The sequence below is a fragment of the Schistocerca nitens genome, chromosome 4, assembly GCF_023898315.1.
Source record: "Schistocerca nitens isolate TAMUIC-IGC-003100 chromosome 4, iqSchNite1.1, whole genome shotgun sequence".
NCBI lineage: Eukaryota > Metazoa > Arthropoda > Insecta > Orthoptera > Acrididae > Schistocerca > Schistocerca nitens.
In genome coordinates, this window is record NC_064617.1 from 354003855 (window position 1) to 354030832 (window position 26978).

At 43.8% G+C, this 26978-nt stretch overlaps 1 protein-coding gene across 2 annotated transcripts in view; it reads left to right on the top strand.

Moving 5' to 3' along the window:
• Positions 1–26978, top strand: part of LOC126251420 (glycogen-binding subunit 76A) — a 486662-nt gene that overhangs the window by 392172 nt on the left and 67512 nt on the right. For both annotated transcript variants that reach the window (XM_049951835.1, XM_049951834.1), the window contains exon 2: positions 26477–26900. In XM_049951835.1, the coding sequence (XP_049807792.1) occupies positions 26490–26900 (411 nt within the window). In that variant the 5' untranslated portion in view covers positions 26477–26489. The remainder of the gene's footprint in view (positions 1–26476; positions 26901–26978) is intronic.

Consider the following 26978-nt stretch of genomic DNA (forward strand, 5'->3'; position numbering starts at 1 on the left):
TACAAAGATAAATTCTTCATAGCCACCCGGGTATGACAGCGTATTCACACAAATAAGAGCAGCTACCTTAAGTTTTGACAAGAGCATGTAATCAGGTCCAGAAATTAAGAGAAGTGTTACTAACTACTCCAAACACACTCTACGTTCGTGTGACCTCATTAGCCGAGGAATGGCACGTAGAAATGGCAGTGGCTACTGTGTTCTATATATTTACTCACATATTTGTTGTAGGAAACGTATCTGTTGTGCTGCAAGCTGCAGAATGTAGGGCATTTGCTGCTGCTGCGTGGTGACGATGGTGACGGAGATGGAAGGAGACTCGTTAGGGTAGTCACGTGACTCGCAACCAGCTGAATATATCAGAGGCGGCCATTAGTCGGTTACGGGACTCTTCCGATCATGCCGTCAGACTGCGGCAAACTCCAGGAGTAGTTTCGTTCTATTGTCAATGTAGTCTCATCGCTTCAGGCATGATACAACGTGTCAACATAGCGGTTAGTGGAAATTTGGCAGTAAGCGGCTCTCTATCCATACGCAACACGTATAACATGCTGTCGGCGCCGCACGGCACTAAGCAGTTTTCCGGGGGAAAATTTAGATATGAGTTCTGAATTGACAGTAACATTTTATGGTTTTGTGCGCGTGACTGTGTAATATTTTTAAAGCCCTGAGAATAATACAACACTGACGTAAAGTTGTATTTTCGAACATGTGAAGAATACTTTAGATGTAAATCATATTTCACTGAAACACAATGAAAAAATGTTCAAATGTGTGTGAAATCTTATGGGACTTAACTGCTAAGGTCATCAGTCCCTAAGCTTACACACTACTTAACCTAAATTATCCTAAGGACAAACACACACACCCATGCCCGAGGGAGGACACGAACCCACGCCGGGATCAGCCGCACAGTCCATGACTGCAGCGCCCAGACCGCTCGGCTAATCCCGCGCGGCCACAATGAAATCATTACATATTGGCACAGGACTTTTGTTTACATATTATGTTTCACTGCTGTGAAATTACTGCGAACTGGTGGCATTACACTGTCAACACGTTATTTGCTTTATATTGTTAATAAAGCTCTCATAAAATTCGTTAGGTGAATAACCTTCTCATCAAACGACATAGGCCATAGGCCGCTCAGCGAAGCAGACGAACAATCAGACTATTTGTTGCTAACGTTAATCGAAAGGAATAACTGTCAATATTAATGCTGTTTTTTTACGACCATGTTTTAAATTCCTTTCACTGCTTGTGAGACAGTGTGTTTGCTTACCACGTTTCGACGCAGTTCTGTAGAGTTTTCATGCGTACTCCATTCACTTAGGCCGGTGTGCTTTTTCTCTCACGCTGAACTTTGCAGTATTCGATTTCCGGCTTCCAAGTCTTCCAGCCGGTGCGATACGAGGTCTTACATGCATGATGTAGTCTTGTGGAATGTCATGAAATTTTATTGCGTCCATAATTTCTTTGTAAAACGAATAACTTTATATTAGCAAAGATTTTTTCCCTTCCTATATTAGTGTAGTTAATGAGTGAAGTGCGATGTGTGGATTTTATGTCTTTGAATAGCGCTGATAAAGTTGCTCAGATAATGGTTCAAAAATCAATGTGCATATCATTTGTTAAGGCTTAAATTAGTGAACTGAGAATTTTAGACCTTACCATTTGCATGGATGGCAATAAACACTTCAGTGATGTATCCTGGAACATTTGTGCATATCCTCTGAAGAACAATGCTTTGATTTCGCTCCTCTTGCAACTGCCATTTTTAAAATAGGCTTGGAACAAATTATACACTAATTTTTCCTACAGTTAGTACAAAAATGTTTAGATTTGTACAGAACATGCAAACGAAAAGTAACAGTAATGCAGTGTTTGTAGAGTAACACAAGGTAAGAAAAATGCAGTCGTGATCTATCAGATTTTCTGGGCATGACTGATTGGTGGATAACGTGTGGACGTTCATCTTCATCATTGTTTCCATTTTCTGCAGGATATCGTCTTTTCTGGTGCTGCTAGTTGTGCTGTTGTGTATCGCTTGAAAACCCAAACAATACTTCACAATGTTGGTAGGTGCTGCAACTCAGAACCAACGTCATTATTTCGTATGTCCGCTCGTTCTTTGGAAACTAATTCCACCTTAGTAGGGGATTGAAAAAGTCAGCCAACCAGTTGCAAAACAAGGGTTTATTAGCCTTTGATTTAGGTTTCGATATTTCTAAAAATATCTACTTCACAAAGAGTGGGTCCTGAAAATGCATGTAACCAGTTACAAACATAGCAAAACAAAAAATTAACAGAAAATTATTTGATAGGTAAGCGTACTCACTTGTTACATCACATGATGCTACATCTTAGTATCCGAAGCTCGTCTCGGTGACTAAATAAAAAGCTGTTTACCTTTCTAGATCCGTCTTGTTTTTTTTTTTATGGAGCATCATCAGTGGAGGTATCCTGTGGTTACATCTCTCATCTGTGCCGCTGTGTAACTGTATTTTATTGTACTATGTTCATTGCGTCTTATTAGGAACATATACGCACACAATCCATTAGTAATTAAACATGAAGTAACTTATTTTTTTTGGGGAGGGGGGGACGCAAATATTCGTTATAGGACATAGTGCATATAGGACAACAAAATACACTTCCACGACGGCGTAGGCTTTGAAGAATGTGTCACACAACATTGACTCTGACGTCGACATCCGTGAATGAAACGAAACGCGTGTGGTCGTCAAACTGCGGCCCGCGTTAAGCGCTCTAGCGGCCCACTGTCCACCGCCTTTGCATTTAGCACCTAACAGCCGAATCCAAAAAACGTCAAGTAATGTCAATAGCTTGTAAAGTATTCATGAATGTGCTTCAAGAACAACTCCGAGAGAAGCAAATTGTTACCCACAAATGCTACACAACGGGTTTCTGAATATAACACTTCCCACGAAAAGAACCTATCCGTCTTGTAAAGATGCAGCTCTACTCTCAGTTGGTTTCTTAACCGCTGACCGCAGAGTCTGACGTGCGTGGCGTAGATAGTGCATAAACGAAGTGGCATGTGGGAAAAAATACCATTGCTATTGAAATTGAAATTACGGAGTATTGGAACGCCACTGGTTTTTATTTCTATTCAAAGGATCAGAATTCAAGAAAAAGATTCTGAGATTCAGTCCACCATTATTCATGGCAAAGTTTCCGGACGATAAACATCTCTAGAGCACCGCAAAGGACAGAATAAAAATCTTCACATGATCGTAGAACTAATACGAGATTAGCACAAGCTGACACAATAACGCCATCCGAGGCAATTTTTCAACAAAGTGTTCTGAGTGTACATGAGATCAGATGTCATACAGAGATTCATGTATTACCACCTCTGTAACCGATTGTGCACTAGTAGTGAGCTGTCTTGGCAGTTTGGCGCCTGCCCTCTCAGGGGGCGCTTGTGACTGGTCCACCCTTCCTGTCGAATAACCACTGACAGTGAAAATTTGTAGATAGCATTTCCTGAAGAACTGTGTGATATTGAAATTATTACTAACAAGTTTTCAGTACAAGTACCGTATTCAGCACGGTTGGAGCTGTATATTAATATTAAACAGTAAATATAAATAATAAAATATACACTTGTTGGCGCGCAGCGTGGTAGGTGAATCCCCAGTGTATCTGTCTCTGTTCCAGTACGGCACGGCTCTTGCTCGCCCGGCCTCGTCATTAGACGAGTCTGATTTGCGATAATACCTACTTGCTAGCCTGCCATAGCAAAGTAGTCCTATAGTGTGCATTAGAACACAACAATAAAATGTAATAAATGTGGCCAGGGACGTGGCGTAAACGGCACAAGCGTCTTAAGAGTGCAGCCTTCCTGCTGAGTAACAAACAGAAATACGTACAGAGACAGTAAGTAGCGTGGTAACTGCGGGGGTTAGGGGATGTGAAAGGGAGAATGTTGTATTGTTTGTATACCATTACGGACTCGTAACGACGAGCTACTATTCTAAAGATTTTGATACGGTTGTAACACGAGTTTGTGATTGCCCATTACAAGCACGATCATCTTCAAATGCGGCAGCAAATAAGACTAAATTAATTAAGGCAGTAAGTAGAAGAAAACAGATACTTTAATTATCAGGCTTTATAAGGACTGATATTGTTATTAATTTACATCTACATGGATACTCTGCAAATCACGTTTAAGTGCATGGCAGAGGGTTCATCGAACCGCCTTCACAATTCTATATTATTCCAGTCTCGTATAGCGCGCGGAAAGCTTGAACACCTATATCTTTCCGTATGAGCTCTGATTTCCCTTATTTTATCGTGGTGATGGTTCCTCCCTATGTAGGTCGGTGTCAACAAAATATTTTCTCATTCGAAGGAGAAAATTGGTGACTGGAATTTCGTGAGAAGATCCCGTCGCAACGAAAAACGCTTTTCTTTGAATGATTTCCAACCCAAATCCTGTATCGTTTCTGTTACACTCTCTCCCATATTTCGCGATAATACAAAGCGTGCTGCCTTTTTTTGAACTTTTTCGATGTACTCCGTCGGTCCTATCTGATAAGGATCCCACACCGCGCTGCAGTATTCTAAAAGAGGACGGACAACCGTAGTGTAGGGAGTCTTCTTAGTAGGTCTGTTACATTTTCTAAGTGTCCTGCCAATAAAACGCAGCCTTTAGTTAGCCTTCCCCACGACATTTTCTGTGTATTCCTTCCAATTTAAGTTGTTCGTAACTGTAATTCCTAGGTATTTAGTTGATTTTACGGCTTTTAGATTAGACAGATTTACCGTACAACAGAAGTTTAATGAGTTCCTCTTAGCACTCATGTGGATGACCTCACACTTTTCGTTATTTAGGGTCAACTGACACTTTTCGCACCATTCAGATAATGCAAGTCATTCGCACATACGGTGAAATCGACACTTCACCACGCACCTATAGTGTCACAACTGTTACCCTGCTCAGACAGGCAGCAGTGAAATAGGCCACAACCAACACGAAGTGTTCTGAATGGTACCGACATGTAGCGATCGGTGCATTGGGGCTGCCGGACAACTTCTCACTTGTCTAGTCTAGAATAATACTATCAATAACAAAAGTGACCAATAATTATTGGAAGTGCACTTTCCTAGCGCTCTTCAGATTGCAAAGTCCTGTGACATCAATGTTTTATTTAAAATTTTCTCGATTTACTTAATACCGCACAAATGGCTTAGCAAAGACAAGGATGTTACCCAACGCGTGCGTTCAGTACGATTTTATACTTCACATGACAGTTAGGAGCATGTGTTGGCTGTATCTGAGTGAGCCAATCGTATCTTGCAGCCTATCATACGAACTCTACATAATTCCATCTGCCCGACATGCGCTCTGTTCTGCTACAACTGTCGGTGCGATGCTACACGTGGCAACGCACTGCGTCCCCTCCGTCAGCTGGCAGGCATAAAGTAACTTAAATAACATGATGACGACAATACTGTCTCACATGATATTTAAAGATCCCGCATTTTGAAGACGCAATATCGATTGTATACGTTTGAATAGGCGCAAATACGTGCGAGAAAGCCAAAAAAGTACATAACAAGACACATTAAATAAATCTATTTTATACATATACTCATATTTATCAGGAAAGTATAAATACCCACCATTTGCAGTAGTTGGTTGTAGGTGGCTCCATCATCGAATCAAATATATGCTGGAGGTAGTATAGTAGGCCTGCGAAAAGCCGTCTGGTCACCTCAGGGAAGAAGCTGGGTGCAGGGGAAGATGGATTTGCCTTTGCAAGGTGAGATAGTTTGATAGGTTTGGTAGGGAGAGGGTTTTCTTGTCTATCTTCCAGTGCTGACTACTCACGGGCGTGTGTGCCTCGTACAGATCAGCTATGTGGTGTCAATTTCACCGGGAAGGAACGCTGATTTATGTTTTTGCATTAGAGAGACCGGAATTTCAAACGAGGTACATATTTGTGGTAACGAATTCGAAGTAAAATTAGCGCTATTGCAGCACAGGCCGGCCGAAGTGGCCGCGCGGTTCTGGCGCTGCAGTCTGGAACCGCGAGACCGCTACGGTCGCAGGTTCGAATCCTGCCTCGGGCATGGATGTGTGTGATGTCCTTAGGTTAGTTAAGTTTAACTAGTTCTAAGTTCTAGGGGACTAATGACCTCAGCAGTTGAGTCCCATAGTGCTCAGAGCCATTTGAACCATTTTGCAGCACAACGCAATGAAAAGAAGAAAAATGACATTCAAAACATTTAGTAAATATTTGTGATCGTGTCTCCTATCAATGTATAACGCATTTACATATAAGAATAGTTACCTTTATTAATCAGTTTATTATCCGCTCACACGGACAACACAAAACATCAGCAGCAAATTAGTCCCACAACTGTAGGGTCGCCGATGGCGTCAGCAATCTGAAGCAGAGCACAGCCGACACGAAGTGTTCCGAATGGTGCCAATTTTTGACGATCACTACTTGTGGGGCCCAACACGGAATTGTAACAGCGTGAAAGTTCTTGAAGATCCTGATGGAAGTCAAGGAAAGTAACTTAATGGTACAGTATGAACCGCAACGAGTATAGTTCAACGAATAACTGCAAAGCAGTAAATACACTTGGTTTTTGACGTTCCGACGTTCCGTCAAAACTTCCGTTCATTATCTGTGGCAACTCTTCGGCCTAATGATTTTGAACACCAGTACACTCACGCACGTAAGTACAGACTTATGCTGGACTATTTGCTTTGAAAGTGGTGTAAGCCCATTTGTAGAATATAGTTGTACCGCCCTAACATGATTCTCCGCGAACGGCAAATGAGATTGAGCGGTAGGTCGCTCAGCCTTAATTCCTTCCCAATTATGCTACCAGCAAAACAACAACGTATAATGCATTACCTATCAGCCAGGCGCAATGAACAACGGTGAATACAAATATTTTCCGCGAACCTTGAACGACAGAGCTTTCTGAACAAGTTGGATATGGCATAATTTGTGATTAATTTAGCGAACGCCAATGTATTAAAATAGCAGCTTCGGGTGTCTGAATACGATCTCCGCCCCACGACGAGAAACACAAAAACCAGCGCTGCCAGAAGTAGTAAAGTAAGAATACGCACGCCGTCCGACGGCGAGACTATCATTTATCAAGCCGACGTGAACGTGTTAAATATGAGTATAATTACTGTTACTAATCAATTAACCATCCGCTCACATAGCAACACTTCTACAGGCAACTATAGTGTTACGATTTTCGCTCGCTGAGTGCGGCAGCAATCTGAAACAGGGAACAGGTGACACGAAGTGCTTCGAAGAGTGCCGACTTTTAACGATCAGTAATTAGGTGCAAAAGGCCAATTTATTGCGATCTCTCTATAGCCAGTCTATTAGGGGCTCGTAACATATTAATTTTTGTGGGTTACCAATTAATAATAAGATCGGTACACATGTCACTATTGGCCCTTGAGCAATGTACTTTGACGACCACTGCCCTAGGCTGCGGCTAAGCTATTGTTCCGCAATATCCTGTCCTCCAAGATCGCTAGTCTCGCAAGTTACGCAGAAAAGCTTCTGTTTCGAAGGAACGAGACGGGTGCTGGCGAATGTCAACTCTGAGCGCGGATCGTGACACGTGCCTGGATAGCTGACTAGGTAAAATCTTAATCCACGAAAGGCAAGGTTTCGCTCTCACGTCCCCTGCCAGATGCACGATTATGAAGATTATACGACGGAGCGCACAGAAAATTTGCGAAATTGAGGCAAATAATACAAAGAAACATCGGTGGTATTTAAAAAAAAAAGCATCAAATGCTATGTATGCTCTACTCTTTTTATCAGCTACTCCAATTTTTTAATCATCCCTACCAATATTTTCATTAGTATTATTATTAGCGAATTATCCCAATAAATGGAAGAAATTAAGCAAATAGATTAAAACTGTATGCCGGACCTAGACTCCAACTCGGGAACTTTGCCTTTCACGGGCAAGCGCTCTACCATCTGAGCTACCCAAGCACGACTCATGCCCCGTCCTCACAGCTTCACATCTGCCACTACCTCGTCTCCTACCTTCCAAATTTTACAGAAGCTCTCCTGCGTATTCGCTCTATGCAGTTATGGAGCTTACATTTATTTTCTTATGACACAGCATGGTAGGTTTTTGTTGTAGGCTACTGTACTTCGCAGTTAACCAGAGCAGACCACGAGACCGGTAAATGAAATGCAACGCAATACAGAAGAATACTGCCTGCGAGACGCAAGACTCGAACCGTGAGCCCAACGCGCTGAAATCGCGCACGTAGATCCGGAGCCACATCGACGCGAATATTTGACTTGTGTTGGTTCGATCAGGAACGACAGGCGGATGGTCTCCACTGCTGCATGTCCGGAGGGGTGCGTCATCTGGTGACGTCGCATGTTTAGCGTTTGTCATCATTTGCGGCAGTGTGTGGTCGCCTTAAGTTCGACTAAGTGGCGTGTAAGCGTAGGGACCGATGACCTTCGCAGTTTGGTTGCATAGTACTTACCACAAATTTCCAAATGTTTGACCTTGCAAGTCAAGGGTTTCGCCAGCACGAAGACAAGACGCCATGTGCGGACGATCATCATCTTGCTGAAATGGGTGCATTGAAGGCTACAGAATGGGCCGTACAATATTGTCGACGTACCGCTGTGCTGTAAGGGTGCCATGGATGACAACCAAAGGAGACCTAGCATGAAATGAAATGGTACTTAAGATCATCACTCTTGATTGTCGGGTCGTACGGCGGGCGACAATCAGGTTGGTATTCTACCGCTGTTGGGAGTTCTCCAGACACGTCTTCGGCCTGGAATCTCATTGAATGGAGTAGAGTTATCTTGTGTGATGAGTCCCATTTCGAACTGAGCCCCGGTGATCATCGAAGACGTCTCTGGACACACCTGACCATTGCCCACTATACTGCCCTGCAACCAGCAGTGAAGGTCTGGGGTGCAAACTCCATGAAATAGTTCTCTCACGCAACTGCTAGTGTAGATATTTACTCAACTGATCGAAATTTTAAGTTTTAAAGTATTAAATTACGTTGTTTACTAAAATATATGTCCGATTTGGACCGTGTTACTACCTTGTAGCATCTGATAACAATACTTTGTGTGGCCTAACAAAATTGTTTTAAAATTCCCATCTTTCTTTACGTGTTTGTATTAAATTACTTGTTTCAACGTAGTCTTTCTCGATCGGGGGTTTTTTGAAACGTTAATAAGAATCACCCTGTATGTAGTGTGTGTTTGTGTAACTGCGTAAAGATCGGCAGTAGAGCTGACCCACCAAATGACCACATGTCATTCTTACGTGCCAAATAGGAGTTACTGATTCCGGTTCAGTTGGTCACCGACGGCATAGGTAGGTAAGCAAAGCAATGAATGACCAGAGGTGCAACGTGGATGCCTCCACACTGGTCGGCAATTATCGTTGACCGGGTTGCGGCTGAAGGTCACTTTCACTTCCACTGCATGCGGTGCCCCACATAGCGCTCTAGGCAGTCCAGCGTCACTACTAGGCTGTCCAGGTCCCGCAGACCCAGCAGGCGCGTATACTTCCACATACCTGACATAGATCGTCCTTAATAGTTAAAAGTACACTAGTAACAATTTGTTCGTCATCGACTGCGCTATTAACCATTACGTTAAAGTAAAATTAATATGCATATTAAACTACACTTTTTTTTAATGGGACTTATCTTCTGAGGTCATCAGTCCCCTAGAACTTAGAACTACTTAAACCTAAGTAACCTAAGGAAATCACACACATCCACGCCCGAGGCAGGATTCGAACCTGCGACCGTAGCGGTCGCGCGGTTCCAGACTGTAGCGCCTAGAACCGCTCGGCCACCCCGGCCGGCCTACACTGTTCATGTGTATTAGTGTGCTACTGGTTTTTACACTTTCAACTGATTGTTTCATCGTGGCATCAAAATCTGCTGCCTCAGAGGCAGTGGAATAGCAGTTTCCTTAATATATTTTCTTGTGCTCACTGATTTTTTTTTTCTCGAGATTTTCCGCAAATGGTTTGTCATGGTATTAATATGTTCAAGTACATTTGAGTCCATACACGCCTACCTTAATTTCTCTTAAATCCCAAAACGTTTCTATGGGTTGTTTTCTGCGATTCTGTGCGGGCTGAAAATCCTGTTTCCACCTTCTCGAGGAATTTGCCCACAACTTGTGGAATGATCGAGTTTGATAAAAGTTGTCACAGGATAATAACTGTTAAACGCCGATTAACAGTCGCACACTAAAACCCCACGACAAATAGGTCGTTCTTTGCAGTATATGCGTTTTGCCGTGCTTCAAATGTCATTTTCGAATTTGTCTTAGATGATTTTGACAAGTCACAGTAAATCTAACTCCGGGCAGGTCGAATGAGGATGTGATCCACGAGTCTAACGAATGCGAGCCAACTAGACAGAAAATCATCACATCTCGAGGATTATAACACAAATCTAACACCTCCTACCACTGAACTCTGGGACAACTTCTGGCAAATGATGTTGCTTGTGGACAGTCTGCAAACATTTACAATATCTGATCAAAAGTATCCGGACATGGAGAGCGTCCATACTTCAGCTTTTTGACGGCTTGAACTCTTCTGGGGACACTTTAACTGAGGTGTCTGGATGTCTCAGAGGTGTCCCCAAAAGCCGAAACCAAAGAAGGTAACGATTTGGATACTGGGATTTGTTAGAAATTCGACGTTCTAACTGCTTCAAAATGTGTGATTAAATGGAACACCTACAGCCAGCCTTTAAGTGTTATGTCTTACATGGCTACCATTTTCCGTGCTTCAGTACACCATCTTCAGGCTTTAACTGACGCTGAGGGGGTTAACAACAATCGTATACATGATTCCATCAGTGGCTAACATCCACCATGGTTGGAGACCTAACATCGTTGTTGCAGGCAGTCGACGGAAACCAGTTCCTCCAAGTCCTCTTACTTTCGGTGTCTCATTTCCTAATCTAATTCCCTCACCATCACGAGATTTAATTCGACTACATTCTATTACCTTTGTTTTGCTTTTGTTCATGTCCATCTTATATCCTTGTTTTAAGACATCGTTTATTCCGTTCAAATGCCTTTCCAAGTCCTTCGCTGTCTCTGACCAAATTACAGTGTCATCGGGTCACCACAAAACTTTTGTTTCTTCCCCCAGAATTTTAATTTATTCTCCAGATTTTTGTTTGGCTTCCTTCTTGTTCAGCATACAAATTGAATATCACGGATAGGCTACAACCCTATCTCACTGTCTTATCAACCATTGCTTCACTTTCATGGCTTTCGGCTCTTGCAACTGCCGTCTGGTTGCTGTACAAGTTGTAAGTAACCTCTCGCTCCCTGTATTTTACCCCTGTCACCTTCAGAATTTGAAAGAGTACATCTGTCGTTTTTAGTCAAAAGCTGTATCTAAGTCTGCAAACATTATAAACGAAGGTTTTCTTTCCTCAGCCCAATATAAGTTGCAGAGTCGGTAATGCCTGACGTGTACGTACATTTCACCGGAACCCGAACTCATATTACCGAAGCGCGGCTTCTATCAGCTCTTTCAGTATTCTGTGAACAATTCGCGTCGGTATTCCGGAACCATGTCTTATTAAAACTGATAGTTCAGTAGTGTTCGCACTTGTCAGCACTACATTTTAATAACTAGGTAATCTAAAATACTTGCTTCGTGTGGTACTTGCTGGACTAGTTGTTCCAGATAGCTGTGAAACAGTGTTTCCAGAGTATTTGGCCTTACCTCCGATAAAGCATTCATAATTTTCACAGTGGATACTGGACGGGTTAAAGTGATAGACTACTACTTGTGTTCTAGGTACTCCTGTGCTATAAAACTATCTTTCAATTACTCTGCGAACGATGTGTCAGGTTAATCGGACCCGACCCACAGAATCTAAGTCCACCGACTACGATTACTGTTATCCATATCAGTTCGCAGTAGTTCCCACTTTTGATGCCGCTAAACCTAGTTCTTTGGCTCGTTGCCATAAACTCACCACCTCCTGGAGGGTCTAATATATGTTTTCGATGTACTTTCCATGTTTATGCTCTGCTAACTGTGAGGTGTCTTGCTCAAGGAATGAGAGTGCCTAAATATCCTAATCCGAACAAGGTATACAAGTAAATAGAATAAAAAAATTTTTTTTGTTTTTCGTTCTACGGAGGCTGTCAAGTTGACACAGTGCGCCAACTCCACTGGTTAGGACCATCAGATGAGGCGCTTGCTTGCGAGTACCGGTTTTCATCTTATAAGGTAGAACGAAAACACGACGCTAAACCATATAATTCGTGTGGAATAAGTTTAGATTTATAAACTTCTAGACTGTGTTCTAAAGCTAAAACAAAAAGCTTTTATCTTTTGCAACCTGCTAAATAATGGAACTCTTTCGTCAATTAATTGTCCATATATTTTATCTTCTCCTAACATGGGTGTATCTTATTACACGAAACAAGATTTCATCTCCTGCTCTGTGTGGTCGAGCGGTTCTAGGCGCTTCAGTCTGGAACCGCGCGACCGTTACGGTAGCAGGTTCGAATCCTGCCTCGGCCATGGATGTGTGTGATGTTCTTAGGTTAGTTAGGTTTAAGTAGTTCTAAGTTCTGGGGAACTGATGACCTCAAATGTTAAGTCCCATAGTGCTCAGAACCATTTGAACCATCTCCTGCTACACTATTCATGATAACAGAATAACATAATTTACATTGTTTTTATAATTTCTAGCGGATTATTGGTGGGTGCCTTTCCATGGCCGTAGCACGCCTTTGGGCTGCACGTTCCGAGAGTGAGACTTGACTTCTCTATCACTTTCCCTCATCTAGGAGGAGATAGATGCGAACTAAAATTTCCCCTGAAATGACGCGTCACACCTCAAGCATTCTACACGACACATTTACCAGGTACCACACTAAAAATGTCACCAAAACTCCATTGCATCTCACAATCATCCTTAATTTGGTTAAAAATATTTGGTTCTGCAGTATTCCACATAACATGTGCTTCAGCTACTTTCAGTATTCCTGTGATTCCAGAGGCCCCATTTCATACCTGCCAATCGCCCTAAAGCACGCACCTGCCATAAGCTGCCTGTCGTGTCTGCACGAAATGTAAACAAACAATGGCGCATTCGAAAATTGTAGAATGGAATATAAACATAGTAGATCCGCTACGCTGTGACTATATTAATGCCTTCGTCTTGCCACCTTATGTTTCAAAAACTTTGCCTCGCAGGTGAAGACGTGTCTGTCACGAAAAGCGTTTAGTAATCTATTGGTTCCGTTGTTGCAGAGGATGAGTTTGTGCTCAGGAAAGCTATTGCGGTGTGTGTGTGTGTGTGTGTGTGTGTGTGTGTGTGTGTGTGTGTGTGTGTTTTGAGGGCGGGGAAGAGTGTGGAACGGAGGTGGGAGATATCGTAATTGTGACTGCGAAAGTAAATACGTGTTGCGATTTCCGTCGTTAATTATTCTTTTCCTCTTCCTTTTTAACGCGCCAGTAATCCGGGTCAGCTCTCCACTTGAACTCGACCGGCAGATTATGAAGTGACATCAAGTGGAATTGAGTCTGATTGACGCGTCGTCGCTAATAAGCTGTTGGCAACGAGCAGAACGATCACTGGTCTCGTCACGTGACGTACTGAAAGGTCAGCTGCATCTTAGACTGCGCATGAAGGCTGTAAACGTCTTTCTTGTTGCCCTCTACTCCCCTTTCTTCGAAAATTGCAATCATTTGCCACCAAGTTACGAATATCACGGAGACGCTTCATAAATTCTCATACACCAGCGGGACAACCACATCGCAGCATAGTAGTGGCTGTTTATAAACGAGTCTACAATTGTGTAACGTTGCTACACGTGCAAAAGATACTGGAGAACTTCCACGAATTATTTCTCTAGATAAATACAGTCTGTTGTCTATCAAGCATTAAGTAATGGATCTTCGAAAATGAAGATCATTCATCTGTCAGGTTCCTGACGTCTCCTAATAATGCCGAAAAGCCATGCCTCATGCAGATTACAGAGCGCGGTAATGTAGTTTCCGCAGGGTTCTGTGAAATGATAATACCTCTTACTTAAATCTCCTTGCTTACTTGTTTTCTATTGTTTGTTCCTTGTATCTGTATCCAGAAAAAGGAGTGTTCCTGTTTGGCGTAAGTGTAGCTTTGTCTAGATGATCAGAGAATCATTTTCTCCAACAGTTACTCTCCAGCAACCAAGCTACGTGGCGTATTGTTTGAAGCATTGGACTCTTATCGCGGGGAGTTCAAATCATTAACATCTCCAGATAAACAACACGAAGTGAATACCGACAATGTTTATTTGAAAAGTAAGTCGAAGTGAGGTATGCATCCTCGTCAACGTTACGTTAAACCTAATTATTTTTTCTTCCTTTGCAGTTTATTTCTCAAGCATAGTAGAGAGAGAGAGAGAGAGAGAGAGAGAGAGAGAGAGACGGTACGAAGTACCTGTGTAGATGCTGATTACACTCATCGATCAGAAGTTTGGACCACCGACATACAAAAAGGACTGTAATTCAGAATATGGTTTATGCACATCTTTTATAACATTTTAACTGATCATCGTGACTATTATAGTTTACACTGGTTATGTCTGAAGAACGTCACGTCTTCTGCCGCTCTGCATTAGTCTCTGAATGTGTCAAATACACGGATTACTTTTAGCATTCATGTGGATGACCACATTTTTCTAAACCGTTTTGCAATTTGTTTTGATCTTCTGATATTACTAGTCTATAAAAGACGGCGTCATCTGCAAACAACCTAAGACGGCTGCACAGATTGTCTCCCAAGTCGTTTATATACACATATCGAAAAAGGTTTTGCATCAACTGGGTTCCGAGAGTTCCGGAACCTGTACAGAAAATTGGAATAGAGATCAACATAAACATCATTTCCGCCATTTTTATTGCTCACGAAAACACACATTGCATGTTATACCACCGCACAGCGAGACCTCCAGAGCCAGCCGGTGTGGCAGAGCGTTTCTAGGCGCTTAATTTTGGAACCGCGCGACCGCTACGGTCGCAGGTTCGAATCCTGCCTCGGGCATGGATGTGTGTGATGTCCTTAGGTTAGTTAGGTTTAAGTAGTTCTAAGTTCTAGGGGACTGATGACCTCAGAAGTTAAGTCCCATAGTGCTCAGAGCCATTTGAACGATTTGCACCTCCTCCTCTCATAATACTATGTACCTGAAAGTCGAAATTATTCATTAATCTGCACTGCTTACCCCTGTCTTTCCAGGTCAGGGTGTTCGATGACATTTCACCTATACCTAGCCAACAGACAACATTTAATACACTGTCGTCAGCATTTCTGGTATTTAGTTTGTTGTAATTCTCGTGCCTGCATCTCTTCGGTAGCTTCGTATTAGCTTTCCTAATCATTCTGCCACAAGCTGTAAGTTGTACAATGACTTGGCCACATCCATTCAGGCTATTGTGAAGATGAATCAAGATGCTTATTTCGGAATTGCCCTCTCTTCTACTACTTCATGATAGGTACATTGCGGTCTTCCAAGCTGACAACAGCCGTGTTTAGAGGTGTGCGTGCATAAGTCCCTCGTTTGACGAACACACAGGAATCACATAGCACGTCGCCTGCCGCTATATCACCTGGTATTAATCTCAAATAAAATATCTGAAACTATTTGGAACAAGAAACGAACTGTGGCAATCAACGTCACTTGCACGGGATCTAATCATCAATGAATGCCATTCGGGATGTGACATACATGAAGGAATTCGTGGACTGTCTTTCTCGCCGAATTGAGGCCAGAATGTGTGTTACAGTGGGTGAGTGTAATGCCTTCTAAGGGTGACTAGTTTTTTGACCGTTGTGCTTAGAAGTATCTTAGTAGGTGTGTACCTCTACGATCTTCTTAAAAAACTACTCAAGTTTAGTAGTGCACCGTGAGACTGTTACACGTGAAACCAGAACTTTTCATAATCGATGTGCTTTCGCATAGGTCTCTTAAAAGTGATGTCGGGGCTCCTGAAGCTGAATAGGTAAAGGAGGGCAGTCAGAATTGAGAGCCTGGACAATAGCGCCTGTGCAACGACTTCTTGTGGAAATTTTTGGCGAAGAAAATTTTGCTACTGGAGAAACTGGGGAAGTATTTCATTTGTGTACCCCTACTACTAATGACTAGGTTGATATTTTGGTTCAGACAACGCATACTTAGTTTACTAGATATTTATCAGATGTCAGTCTTTCTTCAAATCAATCGATGTGTGTGTCCTTATGTGTGAGACATAAGGACAGCATGGTGATACCTCTCCATGAGGTCACGATGACGTGTGTATGGTACGACCGTTAGGGATGTCTATAGAGTTTCGCGGTCATATCGAACTCTGAGGAGATGCCAGACAGGATGCCGTCGTTTTAATTGAAGCTTGTATTTGAAGGGTTTATATGTCCTGTAAGTGCTGTTTCAAATGTTGAGGATCTTTTGAAAACGCGTCGGTATGGTTTGGTTTGTTGTAATCAAATACAGTTTAAGGTAATGACAGATCGGTTGTTAAGTGCCTTCAGGAGGTGTAAGTAAAAACACACAGCCACGGACTTCAGGTTCACCGTAGCGTGGTGGACAGGGGTGTCGAGTTGCGAGGTGAGATGTAGGTGGTTCGCTAATGGCAAATCAGTAGAACAACGGAAAAAGCGTGAAGAAAGCAAATATGGCGCTCCGAGAGCAGCATTATTTTTTCTAGTCTGGCTATTGTTTTTATTTACAGATCAAAAATTATTGTTCTTGTACTAAAATTTTTTGGGTATATAGGATAATTTCATGGCCCTGAACTCACAATTCCACCCTTTTTGAGGAATTTTCTTGTGTGCTATGGGGAAATTTTGAAAACTCAGTCTGGAAAAACTGCGCCTGTGCTACCTGGAGACCGCTACGCGCTTGCAATCACGGGCGGGCGGCCGCGCACGTGGTGTAAGGCGCGGGCCACGGTTATCTCGCCGTCTGATAACGAGGACCACTCAGCCGTAACAGCAGAAAATAAACACGGCCGGAGCGTCAGCTGATCGCTCTCTGTCTGGCCTCTCCGGCTGACATAAAACCAGAGCTAAATCTGGACCGTTAGCTTTCGCGGGCTGTCCATCTAAAAGATACTCAAGCGTGTCTCTCAATCCCATTTAAAAATTTGTAGCACTTCTGCCGTACTCTGCACTGTTAAATAAGTGCTTTGAGTGTGCTACTGAACGGTTGTTTAAACCCCTCAAAGGGTTGTCGCGAGGCTAATGATTATCTTGTGATGCTCGCATCTGACGAACGAAACTGATTATAGTAAGTCAAATGTGTCTGCAGATTGTGACCGCTTCACCTGAATATCAGCGATTGAATAGTTATGATCAATTCTTTCATTTCTGCTTGTAGGGCACTCAAGTCTTTGACTAAGAGAATGTTTACGGCCGCCCACTATACCAAAACCTATCCACATAATCCGCTCCGGATAAAGCGAACTCAGTTAAATATCGTCGATATACGACACCGTGGCAAGCACTAATTGTTGTACCGGTAGCATGACACCTTGAAGGTTGTCAACGAACATAGTCATTTCTCCAGAGTGAGATTTTCACTCTGCAGCTGAATGTGCGCTGATATGAAACTTCCTGGCAGATTAAAACTGTGTGCCGGACCGAGACTCGAACTCGGGACCTTTGCCTTTCGCGGGCAAGTGCTCTACCATCTGAGCTACCTAAGCACGACTCAGACCCCGTCCTCACAGCTTTACTTCTGCCAGTATCTTGTCTCCTAACGTCCAAACTTCACAGAAGCTCTCCTGCGACACTTGCTGAACTAGCACTCCTGGAATAAAGGATATTGCGGAGACATAGCTTAGCCACAGCCTGGGGGATGTTTCCAGAATTAGTTTTTCACTCTGCAGCGGAGTGTAGAGCTATTGCCCGTGAAAGGCAAAGGTCTCGAGTTCGAGTCTCGGTCCGGCACACAATTTTAATCTGCCAGGAAGTTTCATAGTCATTTCTAATTGTAATTTCAGATGGCCGTATTGTCTAGTGATCTCTTTGTATTAAGCTACTTGGGACAAACGAGCGCACGTATACAGGAACTATGGGGGAGTAAAATATTTCAGACAGGAAAAATGCATAAGGGGTGGGGGAGGGAGGGAGGGAGGGGGGAGGGGGATAGAAAGAGAGAGAGAGAGAGAGAGAGAGAGAGAGAGAGAGAGAGAGAGAGCGCGAGCGGGGGGGGGGGGGGAGGGGGAGTGTTGTAGAAAAATTTGAAAAAGGAATTAAAGCTCAAGGAGAAGAAATAAAAACCTTGAGGCTTGTTGATGTTGTAATACTTCACAGACAGCAAAGGACTTGGAAAATCAATGGAACAGGATGGGTAGTTTCTCGAGAAAAGGTTTTAAGATGATGATTAACAAAAGCAAAACAAGAGTAACGGAACGTAGTAAAATCAAATCAGGCGATGCTGATGGCATTAGATTAGGAAACGAGACACTAAAAGTAGTAGATGAGTATTACTATTTGGGCAGCAAAATAACTGATAATAATCGAGGTAGAGAGAATCTGAAATGCAAACTGGCTATAGCAAGGAAATAATTTTTGAAAATGAGTAATTTGTTTAAACTGAATATAAATTTAAGTATTAGAAAGAATTTTTTTTTTTGGGGGGGGGGGGGGATGTGTGTGGAGTGGAGCCTTACACGGAAATGAAACGTGGACGATAAGCATGAAGAGAATGGAAGCTTTTGAAATGTGGTGCTAAAAGAAGCAGTCGGTTGACAGGACGCACTGTGAGGCATCAAGGAATTGTCCGTTTGGTATTTGGTAAGGGGGGAATAAAAGTTGTAGAGGGAGACGAAGGGATGAATAGAGTAAACAGTTTCAAATGGCTCTACAGTGCAGTAATTATTGGGAGATGATGAGGATTACATAGGATAGGCTTGCGTGCATCAAACCAGTTTTTCGGGTTGAAAAAGTGGAGGAGGAGGAAAAGGAAGAAGAAATGTAAAGAGATAGGATGGTTGAGCACATACTGAAACTGACGGCATACTTAAAGAGATCGATTATGTTAATCCAAAATTATTATTCTCTGTCTTATGATTTATTGTTGTTGGTCATTATTTTCCTCTGTAAAATACGTATTAGTTACCAAATGAAAATGCTGACGTTCATAACATATTGTGTACAACCGATATTAACAGACGAGACGTAGGTGCCCAGGGGTAAGGACATTTAGAAACATGAACGCAGTAACATGATCAGCACAACTAGTTATTCAGAGTTTCGTTGCTGAATCGTACGATGCAACATTAAGATACGGATGTCCACGACAGCAGAAACATGTTTCAGCGCCTTTTCATCGTTTTTTGATGTAATGTTCTCCAGGCTAGAGTGGAACACTTTCTTTAAAAATTCCATGACCACCTATTCTAGAGAGCCCCCCCTACCTAGACGTCAAACCGTAACGTTAAACACCAGATCCCTGCCTCTTACACTGGCCAGACCCTGAAACCGGACTTGCGGCTTTTAGAATTTACGGGAGCGGTCGTTGCCGCAGGTGATAGGAGGCGTGGACCACCGTCTGAACAAACACGTGGGGCGGGCGGTGTCGGAAATAGACGCGTCGCTGACCTACGCCGAGGGCCGACGGCCAGCAGAGGCGGTCACGCGGTCGGCGCCAAGTTGCTTCAGTAACAGCGACTTGGCGAGTCTCTGTCACCTGTGACCCGCGGCCGCAGCTGACGGCGTCCTCACACGTCACAGGCGCTCTTCTACGTCTGCTTTCTAAATTTAGGTCTCCATTTGTGGCGAAGACTGTAAATACATGCACAGTACCTTGGTTTGACTGTCATGGTCATTTCACGAGATACGTAAGGGAAGGTGCAGTATATTGTCTTATTTTCCTTGGAAGTTACGTTCTAGGAAATTTGACAAGGAGTCCCTTTTCATACAAAAGACGTTCCTTGTAGCGTCTGCCGCTAGAATTGGACGTGTAGTTCTGTGATGCTTACGCACTTGCTTATCGAATCAATGACGAAATATCGGGTGGTTATAATTTAATACGTTATAACATGGGAGGTAATAACCTTGAGAGTACCAAACTCGACAGCATTAATGTTAAGAACGCGGGGAACAGAAATAATGCCGAATCAATTCAACTGAAACACTTTTAATGTGCTGCAACGGTACATCGTACCATTACATACCTGTGCCATTAATGCTGTAAAAGGGGCTCAATAGGGCGCCCATTAGTGTCCAGAAGAGGATTCCACTCTGCACAGCAGAACGAAGGATGCCTATAGGTATGCTGGCTACCTCTCTTGATATGCTGCGCTTCAGATCAGCACGAGGGTAAATGTTCGATTGACGAACACTGTCTTTCAGGTAGCTCAAATGGCTCTAAGCACTATGGGACTTATTATCGATCAGTCCCCTAGACTTATTACTACTTAAACCTAACTAACCTAAGGACATCATACACATCCATGCGCGAGGCAGGATTCGAACCTGCGACCGTAGCAGCCGCGCGGTTCCGGACTGTAGCGCCAGAACCGCTCCTTCAGGTAGCTCTACAACCAGAAATCACAGGGAGTGAGATCAGGTTATCGTACAGGCCAAGCATTTGAAAACGATCCGCTGATAATTTGATCGTTTCCAAATGTGTTTCGGAGAAGCAGGTGAACTTTACGAGCGATGTGCGGTGTGGCCCCATCTTGCATGAAAACTGTCGAATTCTCTCTTGTAGGGAAGGGTATGAGATGCTGGCGAAGCATATCGCAGTAATACTGGACGATGCACGTCTTTGGTCCTTGAGTGCCAACCTGTTCAGAAAAGAATGGGCCACTGATGAACGTAGCCGTGAAGCCACACCATACCGTGACGCGTCCACCATACAGAGGAACTTTTTATGCACAGTGACCGGAGGTGAAGATAACCACACTTGGCAATTCTGTGTGTTCGCATTACCCGTCAGAGAAAAATGAGCTTCGTCTTTCCATATGATGTTCCGGGGCCAGCTCTCTTCAACTTCAATCCTTGCGAGAAAGTGGAGAGCGAAGTCAACATGTCGTTGTGCGTCCTGTGGTGCAAGCTGCTGAACGATATGGAACTTATTCGAATACCATTTTAGAATGGTTCAAAGCACCTTTCATTCAGTGGACCACGGGATGTTCAACTGCCGTTTCATCGTAACACAACACGCGCATTGCCGGACAATCGGGAATTGCGCTCAGCGTTGCCTGTCATGTTGTTGTTGTTGTTGTTGTTGTGGTCTTCAGACCAGAGACTGGTTTGATTGCAGCTCTCCACGCTACTCTATCCTGTGCAAGCTTCTTCATCTCCAAGTACCTACTGCAACCTATATCCTTCTGAAACTGCTTAGTGTATTCATCTTGCCTGTCATAGCAACAGCAATTTCGTCAACCAGTCGTCGGCATCTTCCCGGAACGACGCCGAGTTCCCCAGTTACTTCATCATGCTCAGCACAGCAGGTGGAGAAAGAGGACCCTTCCATAATGCTTCTCGAAGTGAAAGTGCAGCATTACTGTCGTTTTGATAATAGACCCTCACGAACAGTGCCTTGCTCCTTTCGTCCAAGCTAATGTTGACACGTCAACAAGTGCACTGCGACTGGTCAGGTGTGTGAGACTATGAATCACGATGACTGATCACGGCACCCGGCGGCTCTAGTTGGAAGTGGCTGGTGGCGCTGTGAGGGATGGAAATCATGCACCCCATACTCTGCCAAGTTTGGTACTCCTACGGTAATTAGTTCCCGTGATATGACGTGTTAAATAGGGAAAGTATAGTTATGACCGCCTGGTATATCGTTGTGCCTCTGATTCTTTCCCGGTTAAGATCGCAGATAGCGAGAAATACTCAAGTATCGATCGAAAGAGGATCTTTTGAGCCATCTCCTTCATGAGTCAATTAAATTTACTTTGGTCGATCTAAAATTTCACGGCCAGGAGTGTCACTCTAATTAAAATATTCTGAGCTATTACGCTGTGGTCAAAGGAAATTCTTTGCAGTAATCCAAATTTTCGCACCGTTATGGGAAAGACGTATTCGAGGAGATCTTTGCTTCCACCAACTTGCGATTCACACACTGGCTCGCTACTATCAGTATGATTCTGTCTCGGTAAAAGCAGCTTACGAAAGTACAGCAATAATGAATCTTACAGTAGAAAAACATTTAATCTAATATCTTAAATAAACCTTACTGCCGGTTGCTGCAGGAGCATTTTTGTCTACTAGCAAATCGTTTGTTTTTAGATGGTTCCTTTTCAATTTCGTTGACGTAAATTGCTCCAGAATTCTATGTTTGAACGGTGGCTTTGATTTTCTCTTTGTAAAACGAATATTTTCCGACCTAATATTGGTTCACTTTTTACTGCTGATAGTCAAGATCAATTTAAAGCTTCTCACAACGATGTTCGGTATTTATCATTATTAGTAACTGACTACGGCAAAAAACTGAAGTTTATCCTCACCACAAAAAATATTTTTTGACATTTTTCGTTTACTGGTTTTGTTGCTGATCATTAGAGACGCTAAATTCCAACATAGTGCTCTGCGTAGCAATGGCTAAGGTAATTTAGTTCGCCGACGGCTAAAGCTGTGAACAGTACCCTCCTTACATACGTATCACCCATGCATGAAACATTCACATTATCCTTCCCTGATAACAAACAGCCGGCACTACATTCTAGTCCATACATATATAATGTACAGATCACTGGATTTAAAATCTGATCTTTCTGCAAAAATGTATACGTGGTTTTTAAAGTACATATTGTTTCTTGCCCCCCCCCCTAGTGAATAAAGACAAAAAGGCGTAATTATTCTCCAATATAAACTGTTAGAATTGACATGAAACACAAATTACGCTGCAAAAAGAAGAAAAAAGTCGCTATTTGCTGAAAATAATCTTTACATTTTTTAGTGTTTGAAAACGTGGCCTATTAAAAAAAGATGCATCTCCCGGAACTCGATGAAGTGTAATTTTCGTAAAATTTAATTTCACAGCAAAAATTGCCGGATGCACTTGTTATGTCTAACATTTACGTTTGAAATTGCTTGGTGTAATACAGAAACAGCTGTAAAATACAGAAGATTTTTTTTTTTAAACCACCTATACGATTCCAATTATATTTTCATGTTTTTCTTATCTTCTTGTATTTATTCGTGTACTATAACGATACACGAATCGCAAGTAAACAGGATGCAGCAGTCTTCAAGAATTTTAATTAAGAAACGAAATCAAACAGTATTCGGACATTGGCTCAGCTAAGTCGTAACTTCATCTTCACTTTAGCATTTTAACCACCTGCAGACAAATTAAAAAGGTCAGTACTTCAAGAATTTAGTCTCACGTGATTGCCCATAAACCTTGATCGCGAATTTGTTCATGACAGAAAGTTATAGCGCTTCGTTACTTAATACCTCGTCGGCGAATCTCAAGATGATTCATGTTCATGAATAAAACTACTTCTTACTGCATCTTTCCCTTGAGCATGAATGCTATAAAATCTCTCTCCCTTCTAGAGACAAAAGAGCAGCACACACATTAACACGTAAGCGGAAGTGCAACGTGACCTGATTTCAGCCAGTCACAAACTCCAGATGGCGGCAAGTGGTACGGAAAATGATGGCTATATTTCCCCTGCACATAGCTGTAAACATACGTATCAGTGGCTGTGCCTTGTTCCATCCTGATCCAGGACCGCTCAACCATTACACACAAAAACGAAAGGGTCTCGTGCAGATGTGTCAAAGGTCCTCGTATCTCACTCGTTGGTGTCCCAAATGCGCTCCGTAAAACGAAGCCAGGTGACTTATCATGAAAATCACCGTCACGTCGGGAAATGTTCCCCAGTTCATTATGACACAATTCGGGAGCGATATGGTTTTGTTTCATTATGGGGCGCTGTAGGCGAACACTCGTGTGCTCATCATCCGACAGAAGATCCTGAATCGCTCACCAGTGAAATACAATGGCAGAAATATAATGGGGACCATTTACTCCCATGGAAGCTTCATCCGCACCGAACGAACAGTGTCCTGTTGGCAAGCATTACGCATCGCCTCATGTGGTGTTCTGTCGTCTCATATTTTTTTTTTCTTTATTGATTTTCAATTTCCCCCGAAGGGGGCGGGCTGGCAGCAGCTTACTACGCTGCTCTACAGCCTACAGACTTTTGTTTAAAAATGGAAGAAGAAAGAAACAAGGAAAAACAGGCGATAAAATGGTGATTTAAAGTGTAAAATGGCGTAAAAATGCGGAAAGTTAAAACAGAAAGCAAAAGGGGTTGGCAATGTTGATAAAATACACAGGAATCAGACAAGTAACATAGTAGACACACAATTAAAAAACATGGCGACAGTCTGGTTTCTGTTCGCAAGTGATAAAAAACACCCAGCGACAGTATGATGGCTGTTCGCTACACTTCCCAAAGACAACACGGAGCACGCACTGGAAAAACACACTGTAAAACACTGCACGAAAAAGGCGGCACAAAGATGGCACTCCCGATCCAAGGCAGATGGGGGGGGGGGGACCTGGAGTAGGGGGAAAAACAAGGAGGGAGGAGAGGAAAAAACGAAAAGGGGGTGGGAACCAAGGAGGGAGAGGACTAATAAAGGGGGAGAAGGGCAGACGCGAAACGGAATGAGAGGAGGCAGAGGAGGGAAATGTAAAAGGACTCGGGGGAGAGAAGGGGGCAAAGAGAGGGGATCTCATATTCTGCCGTCGCCGTATGTAAAGTGTACTGCGACACGCCAGTGCACGAGAACTTTTCCGCAAGCCTCGAGAGCACAGAGTCAGCTTTCTCCCACTGAAACTGATGTCAGTGACTTTGTAGGCGCAGCTGCTGTTCGCTGATTGTTGTTGTCCAATAATGAATTGATGAATACACTCTAAGAGAAGAAAAACGACGCACCACGATGGTGATGGAAATGGTGTAGATGTGATGTACATGTACAAAATTTCAGATAAATTGGATGATATATTCAGGAGAAGGAGCTTCACAAATTGAGCAATTCAGTGAGACGCTGGCCCACAGCTCGCCCTTATGTATGCAGTTATTCAGTTTGGCAATAATTCACAGAGTTGTTGGATGTCCTCCTGAAAAAATTCTGCCGCATCGCGAGATTAGCCGAGCGGTCTAGGGCGCTGCACTGCTAGACTGTGCGGCTGGTCCCGGCGGAGGTTCGAGTCCTCGCTCGGGCATGGGTGTGTGTGTTTGTCCTTAGGATAATTTAGGTTAAGTAGTATGTAAGCTTAGGGACTGATGACCTTAGCAGTTAAGTCCCATAAGATTTCACACACATTTGAACATTTAAAAAATTCTGTCCAATTGGAGCGTTAGATCGTCAAAATCCCGAGCAGGTTGGCGGGCACTGCCCTTAATGCGCAAAGCGTTCTCAATAGGGGAGAGATTTGACGACCTTGCTGGTCAAGATACAGTTTTGCAAACACGAAGACAAGCAGTAGAAACAGTCTGCTGAAATGTAAGCCCAAGATGTTATGCCATGAAGGCAACTAAACGAGGCGTAGAATATCATCGACCTTCTGTGCTGTAACGGTGCCGCGGATAACCAACGGAGTCTTGTTGTGAAATGCAATGGCTCCCCTGACAATCAATAGTAGTTGTAAGGCCGTACGGCAGGCGACATCCAGTATGGTAACGTACCGCTGTGTGGGACGTCTTCAGATACATATTCGCTGGTCCTAGAGGCTCAGTTCTCCAGAAACGTCTTGGCTGGTCCTAGGGGCTCAGTTCGTGGCGGGACTCATCACTGAAGACAATTCTACGTCAATCAATGAAATTCCAGACCGAAGACATGTATGGAGACGCTCCAGACAGCAGTGTGGTACCAACCTGACTGTCACAGGCCACACGGCCCGTCGGCCGGCAGTGACGATCTGAGTTACCATTTCTTTGAAAAGAAGGACGCCTTTGATTGACATTCGTGGCACCCTTACGGCTCAGCGGTAAGTCGAGGATATTCTATGCACCCCTTTGTTACCCTTCATCGCAGGCCATCCTGAGGGTTACATTTCAGAAAGATTATGGCCGTCCGCTCACGGGGAGAGCTTCTACTGCTGGTCTTCGTGCTTGTAGAACCCTACCATTGCCGGCAAGATCGCCGAATCTCTCCTAAATTGAGAAAGTTTGGAGCATTATGGGCAGGACACTGTAACTATCTCGGAATTTAGACTATTTAACGCACCAGTTGGACACAATTTGGAACGCTATTCGTCAGGAGGACATCCAGTTTTCATGAAACTGCAATAATTTGTTTCCATACATCTACATGACATCTATCAATTTGCGTCCCTTTCGGATAATAATTTCATGGTGCGTCGTTCTCTGTGTCGTGCGCTGTGGCCAATACACTAGGCGTCACACACAGCGACTGACGGCGCGCGCCTTGTGTCGGCAGGTCTGGGGAGCGCATGACGGCGGAGCAGCAGGGGCAGCCGCACGCGCAGGCGCCGCCCCCGCCCCCGCAGCCGGAGCAGTCGCCGTCGCACCAGCCGCAGCAGTCCTCGTGCGGGCTGGGCTCGCTGCTGTCGGCCGGCTGCCGCGGCCGCGCAGAGGCTTTCGCGCGCCGCCTCAGCCGCCGCTTGCAGACGCTGGGCATGGGAGGCGGCGCGGGGGCGGCGTCTGCCGACGAGGAGCGACCCTTCTGGGCGGCGCCGCCCTCGCAGCCGCAGCCACTGGCGCCGGTGCAAGTGCAGCTGGCGCGCGTGCCCTCGGACGCCGACGTCTTCTACGATCCCGTGGACAGCCCTGTGGAAGTGGCGCCGCCTGCGGCTGTGACAGCCCCACTGCAGACCTGTTCTTCGGACAGTGACAGCTCTGAGGTTAGCCCAGTTCATTACATACGTCGGTTGAACAAAACTGTGGAAACCTCGCGAGAAATCCAGATGCTCGCCAAGCTT